Genomic DNA, 21,594 nt, shown 5'->3' with positions numbered 1-21,594 from the left:
TAGGACAGTTTTAGGAACACCACCCACCTGACACTTGAAATCCTTCTACATGAGATTGGACTGCAGTGATTCCTCATGCCAAAAATAAGTCCACCTGCTTTGAGCTGCACTGTATGTTGAGTTGTTTCTCATGCACTGTATGTTGAGTTGTTTCTCATGCACTGTATGTTGAGTTGTTTCTCATGCACTGTATGTTGAGTTGTTTCTCATGCACTGTATGTTGAGTTGTTTCTCATGCACTGTATGTTGAGTTGTTTCTCATGCACTGTATGTTGAGTTGTTTCTCATGCACTGTATGTTGAGTTGTTTCTCATGCACTGTATGTTGAGTTGTTTCTCATGCACTAAGTAAACAACCCTTGCAAGGCTTTTTCCTAATGTAATACCTTAAAGCTGAGAAATCATTCTACCCAACTTCCTACAGTGCAAAAGATTTAGGATCAGATTTAAAGTAAGGTTGGCAAGACTTTCCCCACTTACTTGGAAATGGGATGCAGCTTTCCTCTTCCTGTACTCCTGCTGCAGCCCATTTATACATTTTAGAACTTTTTTAAATAGACAAAGAAATACCAGTTTGAGTGTTGTGCAACCCTGACATCGTGGTGGAGGTGCTGTAAGAATTTTTCTAAGCAAACTGTCTACTGCAGTAGCACCTGGTAACAGTGGTAGATCTTAAACAAGAGGCACTTACAATTTCAGGGCAAAAAAAAAATGCATTGAAGTAATGCACCCTATGCCTGCAAGTCTCTCAAAATAAAAAAATAAAATAAAATAATAAAAAAAAACACCACCAAAAAACCCCAAACCACAACACACCACTCTTTACACAATCATTACCAAAAATTAACCAGGATGAAACAACTGTGTAAGTTGGTTGGTACTGCAGTGAACATGAGTTAACAAACCCCATACAACTGTTTTGTTTGAGGTCCAACTACACAACTGAATTACTTCTGAATGCGCTTACACTGAATGAAGTGTGGGAGGGAAGGAGAATACAGTTTTGCAGTGTATCTACAGCGGATGGTGCCCTTTAGAATGTTACAGTTGTAGCAGCAATAGAAGCTATGCAAGAATGCAAATCAATTCTGAGTTTTCAGTACTAAAACATTTATTATGAGCTTCAATATGAAACTACAAGCTTGGTATAAAGAAAATATGCACAACATGATTTAAAAAAAAAAATCTAGTGATCTTAGCCACTTAAAATTCACTCATGCTAGTCACTGTGACATCAAGGAGGGTATACATAGTAATCTGAGGGAAAGAACAGTGAAGATAACTTTATTTCTGACATACCCACAGACTCATATTGCAGGAATGCCTTCTCCCAAAAGGGTGTGAACAGAATCATCTAAAGAGACAGAAATAGTCTTATGTCTTCAAGATAAATTGCATTTAAGAACAACTCACTTGGTTAAAAACACAAGACCTTAATTTTATATCCTTAGTATTAGACATCTCAACAAAACTGAATATTTTATCAGGTGTTGTGTGATAGTTTCTTGGGTCAAAAACTCCTTTCTTCATGGTTTTGCGTGTGTGACAGAAATTCTCAACGACAACCAACAAATTTCTCATTATATTTTGACAAGGATGCTTTAAGAGAATGACGTCTAGCATCTTTTTTCTGCTTGAAAATTGGAGAATTCAAGAAGTATGTATCTGTGAATGGATCTCCTCTCCTAAGCTTCCTGTAAAAAATACAACAAGATTGAGTTTTCCTTTCCCCACTCCATTTAAAGCATTTTAATTTCCAACTAGCATGCCCAATTTTACATAACTATATTACTAACATCAGACCCCCTCTTCGAATGTTTTGATAAGAACCCCCTTAACTTGCCTATCAAGCTGAAATTCAGACACCTACCCTGCAATGCTTGGTTCTTTATAGCTCACAGCAAGAGTACAGCTCCTCTTGCGTTTTGGAGCTGGAGACACTTGGCCTTGTAGGACAGCGAGCGCGTTTCCTGGGAGGAGTGATGAAGCAGTGTTGGTAACATCACAGAGACCACGAGATGGTTCAAAAGACTCTCCTGAAAATATGAAAAATGAACAAATAAGGAAACCCCACACCACTGTATTGTTACCATTTATGATAATTCCAGCAAACTAGACGTGAACTAAACTCTCAGCAGTACCTATTACTTACACCTCTTATTTCCTCTCACTTTAACAGAAAAATGATCAACTTAAAAACATTCAAGCTTTTGATTTAATTTGTTCTGACGAAAAATAAAAGAATTTAATCATTTTTATAAGATAATTTCAAGTATTTTTATCACATAAATTAGTTTTTAAAAACTCAAACCCCTGAAACAGTATGCTTCGATAAAACATAAAGCAGTAATTACAAAACAACTTCCAAACTTACCGAGAGACTTGTCACTTGATTTACTACTTTTAGCTTCTTTTTCATTTTGGAGTTTCAGCTCACGCTGTGCCAGGCATCTTTTAGATCTTGGTCTTGGATGGATTGGTGACTTGTCATTCTGGCCCACGGAGCTTTTCCGTTTTTTCGATTTATAAGGAACATAGATGCTATCATCTGAATCTTCCTCAGTATTGCTCAATTCACTGCTATCATTTTCAGGTAAGGCTTTTTTGTCATCCATACTGGCTTCTGTGTCATTCACCCTATTTTGTTTAAAAGGTGTAACATGGATGGACTCTTCAAAATGAAAGTCATAAGCATCACTGCAACGGCCCAAGAAATCTGACTTTTCCTTGGAAGCCTCTTTACCCTGCCTCTTCTTTGATCTTGGTCTGGATGTATTTTTAGTCTCTTCCGGTTTCTTCCTTGGACGCTTTTCTCTCCTTGCTTGAGAGCCTTCTCTGCTTTTATGCTCATGTTGTTTAAAATCAGAATTGTCTGAATTGACCTGGGCAGCTGCAGAATGTACCTGCCTCAAGACCAGCTCTGAATCTACCGTGTTTTTATTCAATGGAGAAATAGCTGAATTTATGCTTTCCACAGTACATTCCTCTAGACTTTCCAGAAGTCTAGTTTCATCCTGTTTCGAAAGCACTCTTGTTGAATCAGGGGTTTCGGTATGGTCCAAGGCACCAGTGCAAAGTTCATCCTGAGTTCTCATTTTTGAATAGCGACGCCTGGTGGACACACTTTTTGGTAACATGTTACCAAGCTGCTTATCCTTTTCACTTGAAGGAACATCTTCCAACTCTGACATTGCATTATCCAGATGGAAATCATAGGTTTGTCCTTGTAATTGAAGATGAAAAGCCATATTAAACTAAATATTAACACCCTAGAGAAGTCTTGTTCAGGTTCTGATACTGTCAACAATTAGTCTATTAAACCTTTATCAACAGATTTGTGCAACCCAGTATATTGCAACCAAGATAAGACCTGCTCTCCGCAGGCTGCCATAAAGGTTAAGTACATTGCAGCTTGAAGCTTTTCCTCTAGACTTCTAGAGTTTGGAAAGGTTCCTCATATTTACTTATCCATAAATAAGTTATGAAATGTAGATTTATAAATGAACAGAAATATACATGTACTTAGGCTAATATTTGTAATATTTTACATGACAATATATAAAATTTAAAAATGTTTGTTTAGTTTTATATTTATTTTCCTGTACGTCTTTCTTTGCTCGAAAGCACTGACTGCATAAATGCTAACACATCAGTAAGGATCAATTTAGTCTGGAGAACATTTCAATAATAAAACTCAATTGCAGGCATACAAAAGACGTTTACAAATTCTTTCCCCATTTTGGTAGGCATCTCTGTTCAAAAAGCTTACCTTTTGCTGACCCTTTACAATAACAATGGAAAATTGCTTCAAAATTACTTCAAGACCAGTAATGCCTTTTTTTTTTTTTTAAAAAGCTTAAAAAGGGAATAATATCAAATTCCTACTTAGATTTAGGTACCTTTGTCCGGAAATGTTTTCACTAATGAAATGCCATTCTCAGATTCCTGGCAGATCTCTGACATTGACTGAGCCAGCTCATTTCCATCACCAGCAGTCTCCACCTCCCTTCGAAGTAAATGATCATCTCCATTAACAAATGGCGGGCTCCTTCTTTAAAGGGAAAATAGAACAATGAGTTGCTTATATTACACTGGATTTATTGCCCTTTCCAGTCAGAAAGCCTTACTGTAACCCATTTTTTCAAACATAAGTTTGCATTAACATATGGTACTTACACAGAACACATTTGTCCTATAGCACCAGAATTATTCTCAAGCACTGAAGAAAACACGCTCTGGTTCTGTCAACAAAATAGATCTTGCTGTGATTAAACACCTGAGGCATGAGTGCATCATACACACATTTTAGACAAGAGCTAAGTTAAACACAGAAAGGCCAGAATCCCATGACAGTGTGTACTTTCTTCTCTTATTTCCTAAAGACATTGCAGTTATCACTATCTAATCAAATCCTGTTTTTTAATATTTGCTTGATAGTGGCCAGTGAATTCCAAAAAAAAAGTAAAAATTTCAAAGTTGGCAACATATCTCTTCAACATCTGCCTATGCAGCAACCAGTTGGCAAACAAGTGTTGTGAAATCTCACACAGTCAGCTCCACTAAGTAACCACCACCACACCAATCAGTCAGCAGCAAAAGGAAGAAAACACAGGGGACATGAGGCAGGAAGCCATAGAAAAACAGGGTGCCTCAATCACTTCCTAGTAGGATGTCAGTCCCACAGTCTATTATAGGCACCACCGCAGTGGGACCCCACCTCATGTTGGGAAATTTGGGACTAATTTTGCATCCAACCTAAAGCCCAAATCTCAAAACACACACACACACACAAAACAAACAAACAAACAAAAAACCCCGCACACATATGCTAGAGGAAAAGGAAAGTAGGGCAAGGGAAATAATTAACAGGAAGTCTCCCTCGCATAGAGGTACTTACTACATCTGTGAAACACAAGTCCTTTGCCGGACGAAGGAGATCAACAGAGTCCAGTAAATTCCGGGAAACTTTGGAAATTATCTCATTCAAGGCTGACAGTCGAGTCTAGCAGAGCAAGAAGGCAAATAGTATTTGCTACTATTTTATTCAGCTACCACGTAATAGCCCCTCACCAGGATTATAACTAAGCATGTACCTGGTACCTTCAACTGCTTGGAGTACACAGAGCACAGATTTTACTTACAAAAGCAAGTGCAACCAAAAAATACACAGGTAATTATCAGAATGAGTGGGGAGGAAAAAAGAATAATCAACAAAACCTTGTTCTGCATATCAAGATAACTTTTCATGAAACACTGAAATTCTTAAAGATACCAACAGCTTATTTATGGTTATAAAGATATTATTAAAAATACCTTGAAAGATCCTTGTGCTTTCTCAAATCTAAGCTTTCTCTGCAAATCAAACATCTGAACCTTCAGATCTTGACACTCTTCCCGTAAAAGAAGGATCATATCCTGGGCTTCCTTGAGCTTGAGCTTTTCTTCTTGTAACGCAACTGCTAGAGCTCTGTTATTTGCTTGAATACTCTTCATTTGCACAGAGCTGGTGGCTGCAACAACAACACCAAAGAGTGTTTCGACGTAGCTATTATTTTTAAGCCTATAAAAATTGTGATAAGATATTCATATCTTACTTGCTTTTTTGCACTTCACATTTGAGATTGAGTTGATTTTACCCAGCTTTATCCATTTCCGATTTCTCTTCTCTTTCATTCGTTCTTTTATATCACCCAGACTGTCTTTGAAGGTCTTTTTCAGGTGTTCAGCCATCTTCTACATTTAGAAATATAAAGGACAAGTAACCCAGTGAGATGACACAGCACAGTGCTCCCCAACACCAAGGAAGACACACAGAAAAGCCCATGGGTCTTTTTAGTGGTATGTGAGTACAGTGAAGAGACCAGCAAATGCAAGAACTGCACAGAAACGGTCGTTTTCGCTTGACTTTCAGCCACGGTCACTCTTAGAGCCACAAAGCAGGTCCTGTCCACGCCCAAAGGCGGGCTGGGAGGGAGGCACCGATGGGTCACGGAGGGGCTATCACGACACGGCGGCGAGGCCGGCACTATCACACGGGGGACAAATCTCCGCCATTCCCGCCCGCACGGCGGCCGAGCAGCCGCCTCCCCTCGGAAAGAAGTGGCACCGGAAGGCGCCTCCCGTCCGGCCACCGCCCGCCCTCAGCCCACTGAGCGGAGGCTCCGTCTCCGCTCTCCCGAGCATTGACGCAGCGCGACCGGCCGGAGCCCCAGCTTGCCTGGCGGTGGCAGCGGCTGCAACGGCCACCGCGCGCTCGGTGCGGAGGACGGCGGCGGGGCGGCCCCGCGCGCGACGCGGCCGGCGGCGGTTGCGGCCGTTTCCCACCGTTCAAACCCGCCGCGGCGCCCTCGCATTGGCGGGAAACGGCGCACGGCCGATTGCGTCACGGCGCAGCCACCGCCCTCATCCGGGTCTTTCGTCGAGCCAAGCCCCGCCCCCGAGCGTGAGGAGCTGCGCGGCCACGCCCCTGCCCCCGCCGCGCCGGCCCCTGCCTGTCCGCGCAGCCGCAGTTGGGGGCGCTCGCCCGCAGCCGCCCGCCATTTGCTGAGGTGGTTACGCAGCTGCGTCCTAAAGAGCTAAATGTTAAGGGGGACAAAATATGTAAATAAACAAATTGGTCTTATATTGGGCGAAAATAAATAAATAAAATTGCCTTATATATTTGGCCTTTCGAAATAGCCTGTGGCAGCAGATCCACAATGAGCGTTTTTGAAGTTTCCTGAATCAATCTTGCCATGAATCTGTTCTATGTGGTTGTACTTTGAAATGAAAATGCTATGGTGGAGCTTAACAGCTCCAAACAGCCCCTAATCACTGCTGGTGCTTGGGTTGCACCTGGGGTGGATGGTGCAGGACACACTTGGTCGTTCGATTTCAGTTACCAAAGAAACTCATCCTGCGGACAAATGTAATCGGCCTGTTTTCAAGCACTTACAAAAGAAACTGTAGCAAGAAAAAAAAAAGTAACATCATGAAAAATATTGCTATGTGAGTTGCACCTGGCAGGATTTTTATGTGCAAGCTGAACTATCTTCCCCCTTGCACCTGCCTCCCCCACCCCCTGAAAAAGGCCTGTTCAGTTATGTCATTTGTGCCACTGAAGTAGCTCCTTCGTATATGCTTAATTTTATGGGACACGGACTACTGAACTTGTATTAATTTCTACTCTGTAATAGGAGAAAAAATAATCCCTAAGCAACAAGCTATTAATAATGGAATATTTGTTATATCTCAAAAATGAAGATCTTCCAGCTACTGTGATTTTTTTTTAAAAAAAAAAAAACTCTATTTGATACTATTCTTTGCAGCTTGATCTGGCAAGCTGATTTAGGGCTGGAAAAACTCATAGATTTTGAATGGAAGCCACCGTCTGTGCTACGCAAGCATTTATCCTTACACACTCCTTGGAAGAAGTTTTTAGCTAGTTATTTAGAATAGCAGCTTCATCCGTGTTGCTTTTGCAGTAAATAAATGTCATTTAACTCATGGCCAGTAATACTCACAAAGTTGGGCTTGCATTTTCTTTCAGCAAATAAGTTGCTCTGCAGAACCGTTTTCTTATGCAGTGTGAAGATGCGCTTTTGAGAAAGGGAATGATACCAAAAAGAATCACGATCTCCTTAGGATCCAACACACAGAGTTATGAGCCAATTAAATATATTAGACCTTCTGTTTCAGTTTGCGGTGTCACAGGACCAAAGCAACACAATTTTAGTGTCTCTTTACATCTACTTGCTCCATTCTGACTCTCTCTTGTATAGTCTACCAAAACCTACCAACCCTCTTGACCTCCAAATAAGCACGCCAAAACCAAACAGGTAATCCCACCAGCATGATGCAGAGGAAGTAATAGATATTAAAAATAATATACTCAATATAAATACATTTTTTTTAAAAAAAATAAGACTATACAACATACTTTCCTACAGATATCTATCTCTTTTACAGCCAATAACTAGCTATACTGCTCTGCTCAACAGCAACTAAAAACCTCCTCTGGAACCTTCCAAATAGTTCTCTCTAAACACTACACAAAATTATCTAATTAAACTTGTCTTTCTTTCTGTTTTTTTTCTCCTTTTTATTTTACAGCTAAATACCTAAATACTTACTCTAACCAGAAGTAATACCTTTTCTTGCAAACTTTTCACATATAGCTAGCACATGTTTTGCATTTAGCCAGCAAGCAATTAGCTTTGCGGTAATGCTGGTAAGGTTTCTAGCCGTTCATTTACTTGACACACATATGCTGATTGGGATTAAATGAACCGTGCTTTGATTGAGAAGGAATGCTCTCTAATTGCTATCTAAGGCTCAGTCTTGATTATTTTTATATTTATATATTTATTCCTGAGCATATCTGTATCAAGGTAATTTTTTTTTTCTCTATCTGGCGCATTTAATGATTTCTACTCGTTTAATGAAGCAATTTTTTATAGTGCTTTCAGCAAGGCTTGTAGATATGTTTTTGCATTTTGGCTTTTGTTTTTAAATATCTAATTTTTGTATTCTGATGATCTTTCATTCTAACGGTTACCAAGTTGTGCTAATTCGTATCTCAAAATATTTGTCTTTCTATCAGTTTTATATGTGGGTTACTTCCTCTGTATTATTTTCATAATTTATGATGTGGGATTCCAGAGAATTAATTTTTATCGCTCAGCTGACTCTTTAATGTAAGCTATTCCGTATTTTGGTCTGTAAAAACTGTTGCTGTGATCTTTGTCTGAGGTGCCCTTGCTTAGTTTATTTCTAGTAGGGATATTCAAGTGGCAAAACAGCTGCTGCTGTGACTGGGGTTGATGGAGTATTAAAAGATTTCTTTTAATCTTTGGCTTGATTTTACTTATATTATAGAGTTACATCATATAATTAAATTAAGAGAATCTGCCCTGTGATTCTATGAGCGTTCTGCTTTTCTCCCAGTTTTCATGTGGTGTTACATGCTGTTCTGCAACATATTTGTCTTGCAGCCTATATAAGGGGCTTGTAGGCTTGCTCTCTAAGCAAGCAGTCAGTTATGAAATATCTTGTGTGATGTTAATTAATTGCTTTGATTGCTACCATGATCAAAGTCGTCAGATAAATGTATTTTTAACATTTTTAGTGGACACTTAAAGATCTTGATAATCCAGTCTTTATTGGAGAATGATTTAAAGGTTCCTACTGACCCTGTGCCACGTGCTCTAGGTGTCCCTGCTTGAAGAGGAGATTGGACTAGATTATCTTTGCAGCTCCCTTCCAACCTCAACCATTCTGTGATTTCAGTAACTGGTGCAACTTTTATGGCTTTATAAGGTCGAGTGATTAGACTCACTGTATCCTCCCTATATCTACTATTAGACTCATTTTTTGGTGATACCCATTGATCATGTAGGAGATGACAGAGGCAGAAGGGCGGTGGTGCTGTAATGGCTAACAGCAAGTTTTTGATGAGGCACCTGGCCCCAAACCCAACTAAGATACTTCGTTTCAGTTCCCTCATGGCCAGATCTGTATCAGGCAACTGCCAAGATGGTGCAAAAGCATCAGAATAGCTCATCTAGAAGAGGATAGTGGGTATGACCCATATTTCACTACTGTCAAAACAAGATATAAGGGTTTGAAATTACAGTGTACACAACAAAATGCGTACTGTCAGGATGAAAGAAAAGGTATGTGCGAGGTGCATTTATGTGAAATTTCAAGTAGAATTTATACTGCAAAGTGTCCTTACAAGTGCCTCTTGCACACTATCAGCGTTTTTCTCCTTTAGATGGAGGAGGAGACTGTTTAGCGGGAAGCACACAGACCTCTCGTGCTTGCAGTCGCCTCAGGAGCCCCGGGAGATGGTTCCGTCTCTCAGAGCTTGCTGACTCAGGCTTGCCCCCTCTCCTGCGACTTGCGCTTCACTCCAGCTGCCTCACAGTGCTCTTCCGCTTGACCAAAGATGATTGGTTTGGGAACTGCCTTCCATCCTTCAGTTCTTATCAGTTTGCAGTAGGAAATACGTAGCTAATACCAACTTTGAAGTGTCTTATCGGGAATTCAACAGTATTTGATGTTTGAGAGCTGTAAGGATTGTAAGGTGCTAGTGTCATCCATTTCTTCCTCTCCCCTTCCACCCTCCCTCTCCCCTTGCACTGAAAAAGCAGCAAACTTGCAACTTGAAGCCTCCTCCCCTTCTTTTTGAATAAGCTGACATAACCATTATCTCTTGCAAAAGGTGTTGTACTGACTTGAGCATGTTTGCCTAAAAATTCTGTAGAAATAAATGATTTTGACAACCAAACATTTGATATCTGCCCTTCAGCAAGGTTAAAAAGAATTGGGAGCATTATTTAGCTGTCATTACATTTTTATGTATGGTCATATGCTCCATTTCTTTAATGTTTCAGAAAGATTTATCAAATAAGGTCCATAAGCTGCTACAGGGCACACCAGTTTTATTTTGGATTGTGTTATTAGTAGTGTATTCTCTTTTTCTAAGATTTCCATGGGTGCATTCTAATAAGAGTATATTTTTTTCTAAAATACTTTATTTTGCTTACAATTAACACACAATAAAAGGAAAACAACCTTAAATTAGCTGACATGAGACAATGTATTTCTTTAACCTAAAGTTAATAAGCTGTAAGTTATCATAGCTACATTAATTGTATCAGTGTGTTTTTGGTGCACATATATATTCTAAGATGTTTTCAATTATTCATCTGTTTTATACAAATAAATAGTCAAAACATTAATAAACATTTTGAAATAAAAGATTATTAAGCATCTTGATGATCTCTTTATGGGGGATATTTCGGACGAGAAAACACATGCAGTGATTATTATGTGGGTCAGATCCAGCTGTCTGCTCTACTACAGACATAATTTTATTATAAACACTGTAATATATACTGATCTAAGCAGCCATAAAATCTTTCCTTTTACTTACATGGGAAATCTAGAAAGATATCTTAATCCCTTGGCACTATTATAAAAATATAATTGCCTATTTGAAACCTTGATATTGTGCAAATGTAGTGAGCAAAGAGGAAGCAAGAGTCCATAAAATGAGTATCAACGCTTAACACTTTTTCAGTGTTTCCACTGGGTTTTAATTGATGTTTTAATTTCATTATAACATGTGTCAGGTGTCTAGGCCCTGGCCATCTCCATTTTGCCACAGTTACATGCATGCAGCTAGATGCCAAACAGCCCCTGCCCTCCCCGCTCAGTGTCTCTATCTCCAAAAAGCTCATGCCACTCCCAGCCCCAGTGTTACTAAAGCAAGACCTAAGCACTTAGCACTGCTTCTCAGTTTCTAAGTGGTAAATGGCAGAATTATTTGTATGACTCCTGTGTGTGTGTTAGCTGTTAAATGGGATATTTACTGACAAAACTTTGTTTTTTAAATTATTTTGCAGTGTTTGTACAAATATGTGGTTGTCCACTCGTGTATCTCATTTTTTTCCGCTGATGAGTAAATATCTCAAAGGCACTAGTAGAACAATGCCATAAAGAGACAAAGAATTGCCCTTTTGTCTGTGTGCTGGATCTTAATGGTACTAGCTAACATACAAAAAAAAACCCTTATGTAGGTACAACACAGTGTCTTATTGTAGCTCTTTAAATGATAATAATGTCACAATCTGAGAGATGAATATTACCTATATAGTGAATAGGTGCAGAAGCCTTGGATCCTGGTGGAGTGGAGGGCCAACAGCTGCTCCCACTCATGTACCTCCTCTCTATTGCTGTGTCAGTGTAGATGCTCTTCATTTATGTGGACAAATCTGGGTTTAGAGTTGATATTTTTCCTTTAACTTTCTCTTTGAGCATGACAACTCTATATGTACCCATTCATACAAGTCTTTTTGAGGCCTCACACCAGCAGGTACTGTGCAGTCCTTCCAGGTAAAGTCCAGGGAATGACAGGATAACATGCTCTGTGTGCACATGGGCCAAAGCACACTGGCCTCAGGGATGCTACATGCATCTAGACAACCAGCTCTACTTCTAGAGAAGAATACTGGCTTAAGGTGGATTTTTATGAAGTGTAGAAAAATTATTATCCTTCCTGCTGGGGTTCTGTTGGTAAAGTTGGCTCTCAGAAGTTTGTGTCAAAGGCGACTGACTTTCAAAGAGCTAATCACTGCTCATGAGTAAAAGCCATAGAACATAGATCATTATTTTGTTCTCTCAAAACAGGTCCCACGCAGGCCCTTTTTAACAGCTTCACTGCAGAGAACATGGCAGAGAAGACAAGGCATAACTTAAGATATACAAGGAAAACAAATGCAGTTACCCAGTAGTAGTTAATTTAGTTCTGCTTTAGGTAATCTACCTATGTTAAAATAAGCACGGCTTGTTATTTTTTAAATACTTTTAAATACTATTTATTATTAAAAATCTTTGTGAGAAACACTGTGGGTAACACCAGCAGAAAGTGGAGGCCAAACTTTATGGCCAGAGCAATATACCCCAGCAATATGCTGGTTGTAAGAAATGAAGATTTTTTTTTTTTTTTCTACAGCATAGCCTGCCACTAACGAAGTGGTGTTTCTTTGAATGGTTGAAACAAACCTGTAACTAGAGAAAGTTCTAAGTGACATATCAGTGGTAAAGAGGTATGGAAAGGCAACTGAACTGTAGCTGAAGTGGATTTCAAATTTGACCAGATTTTTGATTGACAGAAATGCTAAATAGTGACACAATTGTCCAAGCTCTGTGTTATCTTTGCACTTTTCTCTATTTCTCCTCCTCTTTATCACTCTGCCTCTTATCATTCTATTATCTTATTTTGTAGCTCTGTTATAGTGTTCAGTATTACAGCTTTTCATTCCCTGCAATTTCATCTGTTTTCTGTTATTTCAGAATACCTCAATTTTATTGCAGAAATCAGAATGATAAGATGACAATGTTGCTGTTTTATATTTGTATGCAGACACAATAGGTGTAGTAGAAATTAGAGATTATGTTAAGAAAGAGAAACTGCAGAAGCTGAAGGTTGAAAAACAAGTTTGCTTCCTACTGACTGTTCCATTCTTCTTAAATTTTATTTTGTCTGACTCAGAAGGTATTTTAAAATTTATGAACATTCGAAAAATTAGATATTGTGACCCAATTTGCTTCAATTTTAGCAATATTTAAATCAATAGAAGCAGAGCATAGCAGTGGAGATGATAAAACTGCTGTGAAATATTACAACAATTAAGTATTATGTCACAAATTTTGATGCAATCAATGTATTCTCGGAAAGATTTTCACTGTAGCTGAGACAGCAGTTTCTGATATGAGCAGGTTGGAAGAAAATCTATAGCAGAACTTTCAGACTCTTCTAGCAAGAAGCAATTTTGTAGAAATTGCATGAAAGAAAATAGTTTGCTGAGATTTAAGCACAGATCTAAACAGAGTCCCTTGCAGGAGAGTTTCGATGCCTACGATGTAGAGCAAAGTGCATATAGTGGGTCCACTCAACATACATCACTTTCCTCCATTTCTCTCCTTCATCTGTAGATGCAGAGTCTACCTAGTTTTCTATTCTGTACTTTCAGAAATAAGTATTTCCTGTGCTTATTTCTACCTTTCTTAGATTCATTCCTAAGGATACTATTTCTCGTCCATCGGATATGCTATCTGCTCATCCTGTCAGGAAAAAAAAGAAATGCTGGGCAACATATGCATGTTGTTGCTCAGCTTAGGCCAGCTGTGAAATGGCAGCTTAATTGGCTTTTTTTTTTTTTTTTTTTTTTTTTTTTTTGATACATGAGTGTAAACTACAAATAGGTGAATGGTACTGCTGGAAATAATATATAAGCTCAGTGTGCACATCACATTTTGTCTGATTGCTTGTAGGCTGGACTACCATATATACTTCTTTTTACCCAGCTGCTAATCCATTTTAATTCTGCTGGTGTTATTTAAGCTATGAAGTACAAGAATATGCATTATTTGATGGTAATGAGAGCTGCTTAGGCCTCAGCCTGTGGTAATCTGCGGGCAACCAGGAAGTATTTATTTACCAGTTGATGGCAGTTTGCGTTTACCTCTTTTGTTTCCTCACTTTGGTCTTTTGTCCAGAAATTTTGCACCAAAGTACAGCCTGAATTTGAGCTTACTCCCCAGACATTTCAAATGAGTATTCCTTTCCTTCAAGATTTAGGGCCACTTTTTCCTCTTCTTGTTTGTCTTGTGTTTTACCTATCTACTCTCTTTCTTCCTGCTCCTCAATTAAGCTCTAAAATTAAGCTCTATTTCCTGAACAGTGAACTTTTAGTTTGGGATAAATAGGGTTTTTCACCCTGGATTTAAATGTCTTTATATGGGATGGTGGAATGTGGCATTTTCAGTAGTATTGATTTTTCCCACTAACTCTCAACTTATACCACAAGTCTCTAATTGAAAATGAATAATGTCCAAAACTGAACAGAGTTTTGGACTAAATCTGGGAAAGAAACAACATGATTTTTTTTTCTGTTATTCAAAATCAAATTCAGGAAGACTAAGACTTCTTTTTCTTAATATACGGAAGATAGATTAAGACAAGATGACAAAGAATCTACACAAAAATCATAGCGTGAAGGATTGCCTCAATGGGATCTTCAAAAGTAATCAGTTTAGACCTCAAAGTGATTTTTCTCTTTTATCTTGTTAAGAACTGCCTGTCCTTCGTCAGAAAAATACCAGGATCTAGGACACCAGCAGCTCCTTTGGTCTGCAAGGTTGCTTATGTGCTCCTGTTTTAGGACATAAAGTGGAAAACAAATACTGTGTGTATTACTCTGTATCCCATATATTCTGATGTAAGTAGAGAGGATGACAGACCTCTAATACTGAAGACATTAACTTAATTTCTTACAGTTTGTACATCCCGTGTGTGCAGCCGTCTGCACGTGTGTGCATATCTTTGTGCATAACTTCTTTGAAGTAGGATTCTAATGAAAAAAGATAACGTCAGCCTTTTCATAGTCTTCCTGAAATAACTTAAAGTAACAGAAGGGCAAGTAATAGTGATGACACAGAGATTGATATGGTTTATGATAAAATTTACATCTGACTAAGAAAGAGGTGATATTTAAAAATCAGCATAATGGTAGTTTCAGGTTTCAGCAATTGTACCTTTTATGCCCTTGTGTGCTTGCAAAATATAAGCCCAAGATCCCCAAATGGGCTCACAAAGCTGATGCAGACCGCATCCAAAGCAGCAGTTTCACAGTCTGGCTGTACATGGTCCCTGGCATTCAGCCTTCTCGCTGTGTAGTTCCTTAAATACCTTTCAGCACATCCTTTAATTCAAAAATACACAGTATACAATAAATACTGGAATAGCTTTTCTCATGAGTGCGTATTGGCAAGCATGTCTGTTCTGTTTTGAGCCTTCCAATGCATGTTCTTCCAGACCGTATTGTAGACCATGTAGTAATTTCTGCACTTTCTCATATCCTCATTAGACTTCCAATGATTATGTACCTGCCCAGCATCTGGAAGGCTGTGGAATTAATTTGAGGGAAATTGTATTCCTACCTACTTTCTGTCTAATTGCAGTTATTCTGATAAAATTACAATTAACCTGATGGCCTTCTATGATGAAACAACTGGCTTGGTAGATGAGGGTGATGGATGTTGTTCATCATGATTTCAATCAGGTTTTAGGCACTGTCTGCCATAGACAAGGTGATAAAATATGGGCTAGATGATCACTGAGTTGGACTGAAAACTGGCTGAACAGCCGAGCTCAAAGGATTGTGATCAGCTGCACAAAGTTGGGAGCTGGTAACTGTTGCTCTACCGCAGGAGCGAGTCTTGGGTGCAGTAGCGCTTGGCTTAGTGGTCTGGTTGATGTCACAAACTGCGTTCTCACCAGTTTGCTGGTGATACAAAACTGGGAGGAGTGGCTAAGGCACCGGAGGGCTGCGCTGTCATTCAGAGGGACTGAACAGGCCGGGGAAACGTGTAGAGCGGAGCCTCATAAAGTTCAACAAAGGGAAGAGCAGAGTCCAGCACCTGGGCTGATAAATATGATAACCCCATGCACTACTACAGGCTGGGGACCAGCTAACTGGCAGAAAAGGACCTGGGTATCTTGGTGGACAGCAAGTTTAACTAGAGCCAGCAATGTGCCCTTGTGGGCAAGAAGGCCAGTGATATCCTGGGCTGCATTAGGAAGTGTATGGCCAGCAGGTCGAGGGAGCTGGTCCTTCTCTGCCCCTCACAGCTGCTGTGTGCACCTGGAGTGCCGTGTCCAGGCGTGGAGCTACCAGAGTGAGTCCAGCAAAGGGCTGCTCAGGTGGTTAAGGGACTTGAGCATCTCATATCTTCTCTGAGAGAAGGCTGGGAGAGCTGGTACTGTTCATCCTGGAGAAGGCTGAGGGGACATCTTATCAGTGTGTAAAAATCTAGAGGGAGGGTAAACGAAGATGGAGCCAGACTCTTCGCAGTAGTACCCAGTGAAAGAACAAGAAGCAATAGCACAAACTGAGACATAAGAACTTCTGTATAACAAACTTTTTTACTGTGAGCATGACTGGGTACTGGAACATGTTGTCCAGAGAGGTTTTGTTCTCCAGAAGTCCTTTACAACTCTGACTATTCTGTCATTTTCACAGTTATTACTGTTGCTGTTCAACTTTCAGGAAACAAATTGTCATCATCATCCTGTGCAAGTAGGGCAAATTGGTCATTTCTAATACTTCAGTGTCTTTACTTACCATCAATGCTGCAAGAAAAAGTGTTTAAAATGTGTGGATTGTTGGAGTTCAAAGCATCCCAATGAAATCTCAATGTTACTGAACTATTTTAGTATTTAGTACCCATTTGTGTTACAGCTCCAGCTAGACTAGCAGTCACAGAAATTGTCACTTGGTGGAGCCAGATTACTCTGCAAATTGAGTGTGCTTTGCAAATAGCTTGCATAAGAGGTCTCAAAGGCATGATTTATAAATAGTGCATTGGAGAAAGATAATCAACAATTGGGGGAATTCAACAAATCCCTGGAGGAATCAGAATTTTTACAGCTTTACTTTTAATTACTCTAGCATAGGCGAATTAAAGGACTTGCTAGCTGAGGCAAAGGCTATCTCGTTTTGCTGGATTAAAATGGAAGCACTGTGTTAATGCATGCATACCTGTAAGGAGAAAGCGAGAGCTGTCTCTTGCTGGTACAATTTGAATAAATTTAAGCTTAATGCTAAATTGTTAGTTTGCACAGTGTACACTTCTTTTTTCCTACTGCTGTTTTTAAATTCTGCCATTTTTTTTTTATTGTTGTCTCACATACTTTTTATAAAATCTAGAAAGGCACCAAATTTACTCCTAGTGTAGAAGACGGAGCATTCTAAGAGGAGAAAAAAGATAATACCAAACCATAAGCACCTTTTTCTACGCTTTGCTGGGATTAGCAACTCTTTTCCTAACTTCTTGTTGTTGTTCCTGTACTTATGTACATTTCCTGTACATGCGTGTGGGACAATTTAATTAAAGAAGCACTGATCGTATTGAGATCAGGCTCAGTGATCACCAGGCAGTAAAGCAGGCTGTGGATCAGGGCACTGAGGCCCGTGCCTAGGAATGGCCTTGGCCGTGGCTTCCTTGCGTAGCTCATGCAGGGCCTGAAGGCCCAGGGCTAAGCTTAAATAGGGCTCCCGAGCCCGTGGGCAGGGTGGGGTAGACTGGTCAGGGCCACTGAGGCCTATTAGTGTCCCCATGGCCCTGAAAAGAGTTAGAAGCTCCTACTGCACCTGAATCTGTGTTGTATTTACTGTAAACACTGCAACAAAGAGCTCAGAAAATTTACGGTGCTCTCTGCCATCTTGATTAACAGTGACCAGAGGTTATTGCAGTGTATGAGTTTTCTGGATTCTTCTTCTAAGTCACTAGTCTCTGTCACTTGGCTCTGACCTCATATTTTTCTTTGTAATTTATTTAAAACATGATGGAGGCAGAGCCGTTTCTTGATTGTGATGCCATGTACCCAACTGGGCCGGTTGTTGGTGGGTATATTTGGCAAGCAGGTTAACAGGATAGGAGAGAAGGCACAACACTGAAGAAGCTTAGCATTTTCTGGGTAGAAGAGCCCCTTTTTGTAAAAGATAAGGTTAGGTGATAGAATGTCCAGCAATGTAATAGCATTCCAGGCCCACATGTCGTATGGCTGGACTCACAGCTCCCATGTCCACTTGGAAGTGCATTTCCTCCCGTGATCCACTGGTTCAGATGACAGTTGCAGTTTTCATGTCCTTGAAATACTGGCAGAAAATTGCGAGTTTGATTAATTCTAGGTTTTTAAGATACTTAGTGACAAAATGAGGAATTAATTTCCTTGTTGAAATGCTAGTGACAAGTGTTGCTTAATTTTTAAGACATTTGGAGAACTGGTACAGTTTTGAGTAGAAAGGGCTAAGGAATTTGCCTGGCTGCTGAATTCTGTATGATTCTCCACCTTTTTCTGTGCTGACAAATTCAGAAGTGTATATTGGAATTTATATCCTTAAGTATCCAGCTCACAGCTGGCTATTGGTAAAAGGCAGTGTTATGTTTAGGTTTTACTACAGCTTCAGAATGTAATTGAGGCACTCAGAGGGGGTTGACGGAGAAGTTCTTGCTGAAGTGGATACCAGGTTTTTACTTTCAAGTAGCTTGCTCTTTGATACACGGTAGTTAGTAGTAGTGATAAGGTGTTGTAAAAGAGCCTGAAAAACTCCATTTATTACAGTTTTGGTCTCCTCTTACTGGACTAGAAGAATGACTAGTGTTGCTTGAGGTCACAGAATCACAGAATGGTTGAGGTTGGAAGGGACCTCTAGAGATCATCTAGTCCAACCCTCCAGCTCAAGCAGGGACACCTACGGCACATGGCACAGTAAGAACCTTTAAATCATTCTCAATGTCTTCTTTTTCCATTTCAGAGGCAGAATGGTGGATGCTCCACACAGGAGTGTGTAGTAGGCTGATGTTTGGTGTCTTGCAGCTGAGCAGTAAGAGAGCCTATGGTTAATGGCAGGATCCTCACAAGCTTGCAGGGCAGCACATGAACTGCACACAGTCGGGGGCGCTGGGGTTAGGGCCGAGTCTAATCTCAACAAGACCATGTATAGCCCAGTGTATTGCTAGAGGATGCATTTTCTTTTTGACCAGGTTTTGTGGTGGCGGCAACATAAGTCTGTATTAGAATTTGTTCTGTCACGTAGTTAGGTGGAAATAACTGTCGAGGGTAGGGTGAGTTTTATTTTACCCTTAGTTTTAGTGCTGCATCCTTAAAACCTTTAGAAATGGGTTGCAGAGTTATTCCTGTAGGTGGAAATGCTACATACTGAGCTGGGAAGTTGATAAAGGCTTGTCTCTTCAAATACATTCATGGATAAAAATGATTTTTGATGTGTAACTGTAGCTTGAGTTAAGTTTAGAGTAAAAGTTCGAAAAAGAAAATTTGGACTGAGAGGGTTTCCATACAGAAGAAACAATATAGTATATTGCTTACCATATATTGCCCTAAAGACAGTGAGAGCTGTGGATTTTTTTTTTCAGATGGCTTTATTGCTTTTTCTGTGTACCTTTGTTGGCACACTGGCAATTTCCTTGCAGTTTTAACCCCTATTTTAGAGTAAGCGGTACTTTAATTATCTCAGGTCACACAGGGACTGTGACCTGCATAAACAGAGAGAATTTTTTAATTCCTTCCTTTTTATGAAATTCTGCTCTCCCTTTGTGATATCAATTGAGCAGCTGTATTTAACCCTGGCAGCAGTGGGGAGTTCTCCTCATTTGGAGGGTTTTAAAAGTTCATTAATTTAATTTATTCTTCATTTCCAAAGATTTGCACTACTATCATTGGAATACTAACTTTTTTTTTTTTAGCTTGAAGATTTACAAATGCAATCCCTAACATATCTTCTAATTGGTATGCATATTTTTTCATTCTATATAAGATAGTTGATTTTATATGCTTTTATGTCTATTCAGTTTATTGCTCTTTTCTTTTTTACTATTTTGCCTGTGGTTTTTCATCGTCAGAAAGTTTTACCTCTTACTGAACACATCTTCATCCAGGTTAAAAGGGAGAGATAGTCAATCAGTAAGTCCCTACTCTTGAAAACACAGTGGGCACCTGTATATGTAGAAATATTTAAGATGTTGAGTTAATTCGTTGGACAATAAAGTGTGAGTTGGAGTTATGCAGTTGCAGTTGAAGTTAATTAAATGTTCTGAGCCTAAAGTTTAAATTTAGAGTGAGCTTACCGAGATGTACAAGGTACAGTGAAGGAACCTAAAACAAAAGGTTTGTTTACATACTAAAATCTTGGTAGAAAATTCAGCTGTTCAGATTGCTTGATGTGTATATATTTTGAAAATACAAAAAAGAGGCTATTTTAGCTTCTGTCTTTTTTTCTTCCCTAGGATCTGAATGTACTAGTGAGTAGAAAGAAGGCAATTTCTATAGGTATTGTCAAGTTAGCTTTAATAACACTGCAAAGATTTGCAAAGAATGTTTATGCTATAGAGACTAAGTTCCACAGAATGTGGAACTCGCCTTTCTTAGTTCTATACATGTTAGGAATAATTCCCAAGGAACACAAATGTCTTAATGCATCCTTAGGACAGCTTTCCAGTATCTGTGTAACTAGAGGTGTGTGTTTAAGTTCCATGGATTTCATGTTAATGACACAATTAAGTGCTGTCCTGCTCATGGGACCATGTTAAATGAGCATCAGATTCCTACTGGATAGCACTTTTGTTTAAAAAAGGGTCTGTAGAAATGACAAGCCATGCCAGGTTATGACTGTGGAAGGTGAATCTTAGGTCAGGACTGAAAATACTTTGAATAAAACAAGAGTGTGAGCTTGATTCTGAAATGGCTTTGGATTTGAACTCATGTAACTGAAGTTATATAAAAAGTTTATTCTTGCAAACTGAATAGGAGTGGTTGGGAGGTTTACAGAAAGAAATATTTCATCCTTTGATTCCATCACAACATAGTTTATGTTCTAACCGTGTCACTTTGAGGGTTTGTTGTTGTTGTTGTTTTGAGCAATGAGTAATTCCATAAAAAGATAGTCTCTGTTTTTTCAAATGTGAAATTAAGAAATTTCAATCTTGGCAAAAGTCTTAAGATAGTCAACATAGAGGCACAACATTTCATTTTTTTCACTCTCTAGAGAAGACTTTGTAAAATCTGGCTTCAAAAGTTACAGCTCCAGCTATGAAATCTTTAACCGGTAGATTTTACTTATTTTTATTCAATTTAACTCTAGAAAGAGGCACTGAAAACAGTGCCATAAGCTACAGGGTGGCATTGCTTCAGGGTGAAAGTGAAATAACTTGTGGATATTTAGCAGTGCACAACAAAGTGTAGATAACAATAAGGATAAGAAGACAAGAAAAAACTCAGATGCCTATGAATAGCTGAATGTTTCCCTAGGGCATAAACATTAATGACTTTAATTAGATTATAATTGCTCATGGAAGCATAGACTTGCACAAGATAAAAATACCTGACATTGAATTTGCAACTAGGCAACTGCCTCAGAAACACAAGGAGATTTAATGTTAAGCACAAGTCCTTTAATAAATATGTCTGAATACCCAGTATATCCTCAGTACCCAGGATACACCCATGTATTTGTATGATGGCAGT

General features: G+C 39.2%; 1 protein-coding gene across 1 annotated transcript; it reads right to left on the bottom strand.

Annotated features, from left to right (window-relative positions):
* Nucleotides 1-1,514: 1,514 nt before the first annotated feature.
* SGO1 (shugoshin 1) lies at nucleotides 1,515-5,730 on the bottom strand. The gene is made up of 8 exons (XM_010223334.2): nucleotides 5,594-5,730; nucleotides 5,313-5,509; nucleotides 4,897-5,001; nucleotides 4,176-4,240; nucleotides 3,899-4,050; nucleotides 2,374-3,222; nucleotides 1,870-2,035; nucleotides 1,515-1,693 (listed from the first exon to the last, which is right to left on the bottom strand). The coding sequence occupies exons 1-8, from the start codon at nucleotides 5,727-5,729 to the stop codon at nucleotides 1,555-1,557; spliced, it is 1,809 nt and encodes a 602-aa protein (XP_010221636.2). The 5' UTR covers nucleotide 5,730; the 3' UTR covers nucleotides 1,515-1,554.
* Nucleotides 5,731-21,594: the final 15,864 nt, after the last annotated feature.

This window comes from Tinamus guttatus, unplaced genomic scaffold (assembly GCF_059628265.1).
Source record: "Tinamus guttatus ecotype Peru unplaced genomic scaffold, ASM5962826v1 Tinamus_guttatus_pri_ptg000115l, whole genome shotgun sequence".
Taxonomy (NCBI): domain Eukaryota; kingdom Metazoa; phylum Chordata; class Aves; order Tinamiformes; family Tinamidae; genus Tinamus; species Tinamus guttatus.
The sequence above is the reverse complement of the archived record's forward strand: the minus strand, read 5'-3'. Positions and strand labels throughout refer to the sequence as shown.

Bases quoted from the DNA above. Each gene is read 5' to 3' on its own strand.
- SGO1 (XM_010223334.2), bottom strand. From the start codon at position 5,729: ATGGCTGAACACCTGAAAAAGACCTTCAAAGACAGTCTGGGTGATATA. The intron at 5,510-5,593 runs GTAAGATATGAA...TTGTTGTTGCAG, and splicing joins TGTGAAGTGCAAAAAAGCAA to CCACCAGCTCTGTGCAAATG. The intron at 2,036-2,373 runs GTAAGTTTGGAA...TCATATTTTCAG, and splicing joins ATCAAGTGACAAGTCTCTCG to GAGAGTCTTTTGAACCATCT.